This window comes from Raphanus sativus, unplaced genomic scaffold, assembly GCF_000801105.2.
Source record: "Raphanus sativus cultivar WK10039 unplaced genomic scaffold, ASM80110v3 Scaffold4203, whole genome shotgun sequence".
NCBI lineage: Eukaryota > Viridiplantae > Streptophyta > Magnoliopsida > Brassicales > Brassicaceae > Raphanus > Raphanus sativus.
The window spans coordinates 1-8,054 of NW_026619505.1; the positions used below are offsets into that span (position 1 = coordinate 1).

The following is an 8,054-nucleotide window of genomic DNA, read 5'->3' on the forward strand; positions in this document are numbered from 1 at the left end:
AACATTATTTAGAAACAATTTGTTTATTAAAACACATATAGCGAAATGAAATATTCTTCTATATAACTAAATGATTCCTCTGACTTAGATAGTAAATGCACAAGTCAACATAGAGATACACACGTTCCAAGACAAGTCTTGAGTGTTCACAAGTGAAACCTTATCGTGAATAAGTTTCACTGTGTTTCACAATGTTTCACAAAGATTGTGGTTTTGGAATTCTCACCTATTTTTATACTCAAATTACAACACCAAAAACAATCATGTTTTTTGATATATAGTATACAAAGGGAAACTAATATATATAGAATTTATTTTAACTAATATGAGATATATGGGTACATAAGTAATAAGGTTACCTTGAAAACAAAAAAAAAATATTTATTTTTATGAAACAAAAAAGAAAAATAAAGGAATATTATTTAGCTTTAGGGAAAATGATGAATTGATTTCCCTCAACTTGTTTTAAAATTAGACCTGAATATGAAAATGATCCTCCCCTTATGCAACCCATGTACTTTCCCATATATTAAACTGTATTGTTTTATTTTGTAGTTTAATTTAAGTATGTTTTGTAATTAAGATTAGTTTTGAATTTTCAGAGGAATGAACCACATGGTTAATTTAAAAGGAAATTCTGGAAATTTATTACTTCTAAAATGCTTTTTTCAAGAATCATATATTTGGAGTGTTACACCGTAGAATTCAGCTAAAATATGAAAATAAGTTGTGAAATAAAAACGACATAGCTATTACTTCTATTAATGTAAAATCTATTTTGTGGTAGGAGGAGCTGCGCTACCAACTCTTGAACATTGTTCTTTGAGAGGAAAAAGTGGATAGATTGGAAATTTTGGCAAGCAATTGGCTTCGGCTTCCAAGAATGCTTTGCAACAAGCAGGGCCTATATGTCCGAATTTTCCTGTGAGTAAGGATGTATAAATCTCTATAATGCATCCTGGAACATTCATCACTGAAGACCAACATTTTGTTACATCAGGTAATCCTGGAATACCGGGACTTGGTTGGAATGGGAGTGGAAAAGGAAATGGGATGGGAAACTGGGGTAGTTGAGCATTGGCAGAGACTACAAAACCCACAACCACCATTAGGAACCAGAAATGTTAATAGACATTATGAGATAAGGGAAAAAGAAGAAATATTTCTTCAAATATATGAGTCTTTATCGAGTTTGTATTTTGATTGATGAACATATTGTACAATCCTTTGTCTATTTATATTGAAGGAAAGAAGAAGCTATAGAAACGTCTTTGTACTTTTATGTGAAACTTAATTACCTGTTTTCAAATAATACAAAGCAGAAACCGATGAGCCAAACATTATTAAATATAACTGGTGGACTCTTAAGTCATGAAAAAAAAACTGATCAGATTAGTCTAAATTATACAGTTTTGTTTTGCCTCAATACTATTGTTTCAAATCATCTCCCGTCTAAGCCAAATAACTACATTTCTCGCTCTCTCTTGAAGCCAGGGGTAATCTACCAATTTCTAGAGTCTTGATCGTATTTTGGCTCTCTATATGCTTAAACTCTAAACTATTTTTTCAATTATCAATATAAATTAATTTTTGAGGGAGAGAACATGATAATACAACATTTAATTATATGGTTTTGAGTATAATTTTGTAGAAAATAACCATTTAAACAGGCTAAATACATTGGCTCCTTTAGGTGGTGAATTCTTTAAAAGGAAAAAAACATTATTTAGAAACAATTTGTTTATTAAAACACATATAGCGAAATGAAATATTCTTCTATATAACTAATGATTCCTCTGACTTAGATAGTAAATGCACAAGTCAACATAGAGATACACACGTTCCAAGACAAGTCTTGAGTGTTCACAAGTGAAACTTTATCGTGAATAAGTTTCACAATGTTTCACAATGTTTCACAAAGATTGTGGTTTTGGAATTCTCACCTATTTTTACTCAATTTACAACACCAAAAACAATCATGTTTTGATATATAGTATACAAAGGGAAACTAATATATATAGAATTTATTTTAACTAATATGAGTTTATTGGGTACATAAGTAATAAGGTTACCTTGAAAACAAAAAAAAAATTATATTTTTTATGAAACAAAAAAGAAAAAATAAAGGAATATTATTTAGCTTTTGGAAAATGATGAATTGATTTCCGTCAAATTTTTTTAAAATTAGACCTGAATATGAAAATGATCCTCCCCTTATGCAACCCATGTACTTCCCATATATTAAATAGTATTGTTTTATTTTTTAGCTTAATTTAAGGATGTTTTGTAACTAAGATTAGTTTTGAATTTTCAGAGGCATGAACCACATGGTTAATTTAAAAGGAAACTCTGGAAATTTATTACTTCTGAAATGCTTTTTCTAGAATCATATATTTGGGAGTGTTACACCGTAGAATTTAGCTAAAATATGAAAATAAGTTGTGAAATAAAAACGACATAGCTATTACTTCTATTAATGTAAAATCTATTTTGTGGTAGGAGGAGCTGCGCTACCAACTCTTGAACATTGTTCTTTGAGAGGAAAAAGTGGATAGATTGGAAATTTCGGCAAGCAATTGGCTTCGGCTTCCAAGAATGCTTTGCAACAAGCGGGGCCTATATGTCCGAATTTTCCTGTGAGTAAGGATGTATAAATCTCTATAATGCATCCTGGAACATTCATCACTGAAGACCAACATTTTGCTACATCAGGTAATCCTGGAATACCGGGACTTGGTTGGAATGGGAGTGGAAAAGGAAATGGGATTGGAAACTGGGGTAGTTGAGCATTGGCAGAGACTACAAAACCCACAACCACCATTAGGAACCAGAAATGTTTAATAGACATTATGAGATAAGGGAAAAAGAAGAAATATTTCTTCAAATATATGAGTCTTTATCGAGTTTGTATTTTGATTGATGAACATATTGTACAATCCTTTGTCTATTTATATTGAAAGGAAAGAAGCTATAGAAACGTCTTTGTACTTTTATGTGAAACTTAATTACCTGTTTTCAAATAATACAAAGCAGAAACCGATGAGACAAACATTATTAAATATAACTGGTGGACTCTTAAGTCATGAAAAAAAACTGATCAGATTAGTCTAAAGTATACAGTTTTGTTTTGCCTCAATACTATTGTTTCTAATCATCTCCCGTCTAAGCCAAATAACTACCTTTCTCGCTCTCTCTTGAAGCCAGGGTAATCTACCAATTTCTAGAGTCTTGATCGTATTTTGGTCTCTATATGCTTAAACTCTAAACTATTTTTTTCAATTATCAATATAAATTAATTTCTGAGGAGAGAGAACATGATAATACAACATTTAATTATATGGTTTTGAGTATAATTTTGTAGAAAATAACCATTAAACAGGCTAAATACATTGGCTCCTTTAGGTGGTGATTCTTTAAAAGGAAAAAAACATTATTTAGAAAAAAATTTAGTTATTAACACATATATAAAATGAAATATTCTTCTATATATAACTAATGCTTCCTCTGACTTAGATAGTAAATGCACAAGTCAACATAGAGATACACACGGTCCAAGACAAGTCTTGAGTGTTCACAAGTGAAACCTTATCGTGGATAAGTTTCACTATGTTTCACAAGATTGTGGTTTTGGAATTCTCACCTATTTTATACTCAAATTACAACAAAAAAAATCATGTTTTGATATTAGTATACAAAGGGAAACTATATATATATATATATATAATTTATTTTAACTAATATGAGTTATATGGGTACATAAGTAATAAGGTTACCTTGAAAAACAAAAAAAAAATATTTTTATGAAACAAAAAAGAAAAATAAAGGAATATTATTTAGCTTTAGGGAAAATGATGATTTGATTTCCCTCAATTTTGTTATAAAATTAGACCTGAATATGAAAATGATCCTCCCCTTATGCAACCCATGTACTTTCCCATATATTAAATAGTATTGTTTTATTTTGTAGTTTAATTTAAGTATGTTTTGTAATTAAGATTAGTTTTAAATTTTCAGAGGCATGAACCAAATGGTTAATTTAAAAGGAAATTCTGGAAATTTATTACTTCTAAATTCTTTTCTAGAATCATATATTTGGAGTGTTACATCGTAGAATTTAGCTAAAATATGAAAATAAGTTGTGAAATAAAAACCAAATAGCTATTACTTCTATTAATGTAAAATTTATTTTGTGGTAGGAGGAGCTGCGCTACCAACTCTTGAACATTGTTCTTTGAGAGGAAAAAGTGGATAGATTGGAACTTTTCGGCAAGCAATTGGCTTCGGCTTCCAAGAATGCTTTACAACAAGCGGGGCCTATATGTCCGAATTTTCCTGTGAGTAAGGATGTATAAATCTCTATAATGCATCCTGGAACATTCATCACTGAAGACCAACATTTTGCTACATCAGGTAATCCTGGAATACCGGGACTTGGTTGGAATGGGAGTGGAAAAGGAAATGGGATGGGAAACTGGGGTAGTTGAGCATTGGCAGAGACTACAAAACCCACAACCACCATTAGGAACCAGAAATGTTTAATAGACATTATGAGATAAGGGAAAAAGAAAAATATTTCTTCAAATATATGAGTCTTTATCGAGTTTGTATTTTGATTGATGAACATATTGTACAATCCTTTGTCTATTTATATTGAAAGGAAAGAAGCTATAGAAACGTCTTTTTACTTTTATGTGAAACTTAATTACCTGTTTTCAAATAATACAAAGCAGAAACCGATGAGACAAACATTATTAAATATAACTGGTGGACTCTTAAGTCATGAAAAAAAAACTGATCAGATTAGTCTAAAGTATACAGTTTTGTTTTGCCTTAATACTATTGTTTCAAATCATCTCCCGTCTAAGCCAAATAGCTACATTTCTCGCTCTCTCTTGAAGCCAGGGGTAATCTACCAATTTCTAGAGTCTTGATTATATTTGGTCTCTATAATGCTTAAACTCTAAACTATTTTTCAATTATCAAATATAAATTAATTTTTGAGGAGAGAGAACATGATAATATAACATTTAATTATATGGTTTTGAGTATAATTTTGTAGAAATAACCATTTAAACAGGCTAACTACATTGACTCCTTTAGGTGGTAAATACTTTAAAGGAAAAAAAACATTTTTAGAAACAATTTAGTTATTTAAACACATATAGCGAAATGAAATATTCTTCTATATAACTATATGCTTCCTCTGACTTAGATAGTAAATGCACAAGTCAACATAGAGATACACATGTTCCAAGACAAGTCTCGAGTGTTCACAAAGTGAACCTTATAGTGGATTAAGTTTCACAAAAGATAGGTTTGGTTTTGGAATTCTCACCTATTTTATACTCAAATTACAACACCAAAAACAATCATGTTTTGATATATAGTATACAAAGGGAGACTAATATATATAGAATATTTTTAACTAATATGAGTTATATGGGTACATAAGTAATAAGGTTACCTTGAATACAAAAAAATATATTTATATTTTTATGAAACAAAAAAAAAAGAATATTATTTTAGCTTTAGGAAAAATGATTAATTGATTTCCCTCAAATTGTTGTAAAATTGGACCTGAATATGAAAATGATCCCCCCTTATGCAACCCATGTACTTTCCATATATATTAAATAGTACTGTTTTTATTTTGTAGTTTAATTTAAGTATGTTTTGTAACTAAGATTAGTTTTGAATTTTCAGAGGCATGAACCACATGGTTAATTTAAAAGGAAATTCGGGAAATTTATTACTTCTAAAATGATTTTTCTAGAATCATATATTTGGAGTGTTACACCGTAGAATTTAGTTAAAATGAAAATAAGTTGTGAAATAAAAACGACATAGCTATTACTTCTATTAATGTAAAATCTATTTTGTGGTAGGAGGAGCTGCGCTACCAAGTCTTGAACATTGTTCTTTTGAGAGGAAAAAAGTGGATAGATTGGAACTTTCGGCAAGCAATTAGCTTCGGTTTCCAAAAAAGCTTTGCAACAAGCGGGGGGCCTATATGTCCGAATTTTCCTGTGAGTAAGGATGTATAAATCTCTATAATGCATCCTGGAACATTCATCACTGAAGACCAACATTTTGCTACATCAGGTAATCCTGGATACGGGACACTTGGTTGGAATGAGAGTGGAAAAAGGAAATGGGATGGGAAACTGGGGTAGTTGAGCATTGGCAGAGACTACAAAACCCACAACCACCATTAGGAACCAGAAATGTTTAATAGACATTATGAGATAAGGGAAAAAGAAGAAATATTTCTTCAAATATATGAGTCTTTATCGAGTTTGTATTTTGATTGTGAACATATATGTACAATCCTTTGTCTATTTATGTGAAAGAAGTAATAAGCTATAGAAACGTCTTTGTACATTTATGTGAAACTTAATTACCTGTTTTCAAATAATACAAAGCAGGAACCGATGAGACAAACATTATTAAATATAACTAGTGGACTCTTAAGTCATGAAAAAAAAATTGAACAGATTAGTCTAAGTATACAGTTTTGTTTTGCCTCAATACTATTGTTTCAAATCATCTCCCATTCAAGCCAAATAGCTACATTTCTCGCTCTCTCTTGAAGACAGGGGTAATCTACCAATTTCTAGAGTCCTTGATCATATTTTGCTCTCTATATGCTTAAACTCTAAACTATTTTTAATTATCAATATAAATTAATTTTTGAGGAGAGAGAAATGATAATACAACATTTAATTAATATGGTTTTGAGTATAATATTGTAGAAAATAACCATTTAAACAGGCTAAATACATTGGCTCTTTAGGTGGTGAATTCTTTAAAGGAAAAAAACATTATTTAGAAACAATTTTAGTTATTAAAACACATATAGCAAAATGAAATATTCTTCTATATAACTATATGCTTCCTCTGACTTAGATAGTAAAATGCACAAGTCAACATAGAGATACACACGTTCCAATACAAGTCTTGAGTGTTCACAAGTGAAACCTTTTATAGTGGATAAGTTTCACTATGTTTTCACAATGTTTCACAAAGATTGTGGTTTTGGAATTTCTCACTTATTTTATTCTCAAACTACAACACCAAAAACAATTATGTTTTGATATTATAGTATAACAAGGGAAACTATATTATTAGAATTTTTTTAACTAATATGAGTTATATGGGTAAATAAGTAATAAGGTTACCTTGAAAACAAAACAAATATTTATATTTTTATATGAAACAAAAAAAAAAAAAAATAGGAATATTATTTAGCTTTAGGGAAAATGATGAATTGATTTCCCTCAAATTGTTGCAAAATTTAGACCTGAATATGAAAATGATCCTCCCCTTATGCAACCCATAACTTTCCCATATATTAAATAATATTGTTTTATTTTGTAGTTTTAGTTTATGTATGTTTTGTTATGAAGATTATTTTTGAATTTTCAGGGGAATGAACCGCATGGTAAATTTAAAAGGAAATTCTGGAAATTTATTACTTCTAAAATGCTTTTTCTGGAATCATTATATTGGAGTGTTACACCCTAGAATTTAGCTAAAATATGAAAATAAGTTGTGAAATAAAAACGACATAGCTATTACTTCTATTAATGTAAAATCTATTCTGTGGTAGGAGGAGCTGCGCTACCAAATCTTGAACATTGTTCTTTTGAGAGGAAAAGTGGATAGATTGGAACTTTCGGCAAGCAATTGGCTTCAGCTTCCAAGAATGCTTTGCAACAAGCGGGGCCTATATGTCCAAATTTTCCTGTGAGTAAGGATGTATAAATCTCTATAATGCATCCTGGAACATTCATCACTGAAGACCAACATTTTGCTACATCAGGTAATCCTGGAATACCGGGACTTGGTTGGAATGGGAGTGGAAAAGGAAATGGGGTAGGAAACTGGGGTATTTGAGCATTGGCAGAGACTACAAAACCCACAACAACCATTAGGAACAAAACATGTTTAATAGACATTATGAGATATGGGGAAAAAGAAGAAATATTTCTTCAAAATATATGAGTGTTTTATCGAGTTTGTATTTTGATTGATGAGCATATTGTACAATATTT

The 8,054-nt window shown here is 30.1% G+C and overlaps 3 protein-coding genes and 1 pseudogene across 3 annotated transcripts; all 4 read right to left on the reverse strand.

Annotated features, from left to right (window-relative positions):
• Positions 1–773: 773 nt before the first annotated feature.
• On the reverse strand, positions 774–1,109 carry LOC130507232 (uncharacterized). The gene has a single exon (XM_057001948.1). It carries the CDS (start codon positions 1,107–1,109, stop codon positions 774–776), a length of 336 nt encoding a protein of 111 aa, XP_056857928.1.
• Positions 1,110–2,485: 1,376 nt separating this feature from the next.
• LOC130507231 (uncharacterized) lies at positions 2,486–2,848 on the reverse strand. Its single transcript, XM_057001947.1, has one exon. The coding sequence runs from the start codon at positions 2,846–2,848 to the stop codon at positions 2,486–2,488; it is 363 nt and encodes a 120-aa protein (XP_056857927.1).
• A 1,334-nt stretch (positions 2,849–4,182) lies between these two features.
• On the reverse strand, positions 4,183–4,546 carry LOC130507234 (uncharacterized; annotated as a pseudogene).
• Positions 4,547–7,595: 3,049 nt separating this feature from the next.
• Positions 7,596–7,958, reverse strand: LOC130507233 (uncharacterized). Its single transcript, XM_057001949.1, has one exon. It carries the CDS (start codon positions 7,956–7,958, stop codon positions 7,596–7,598), a length of 363 nt encoding a protein of 120 aa, XP_056857929.1.
• Between the last annotated feature and the right edge of the window lie 96 nt (positions 7,959–8,054).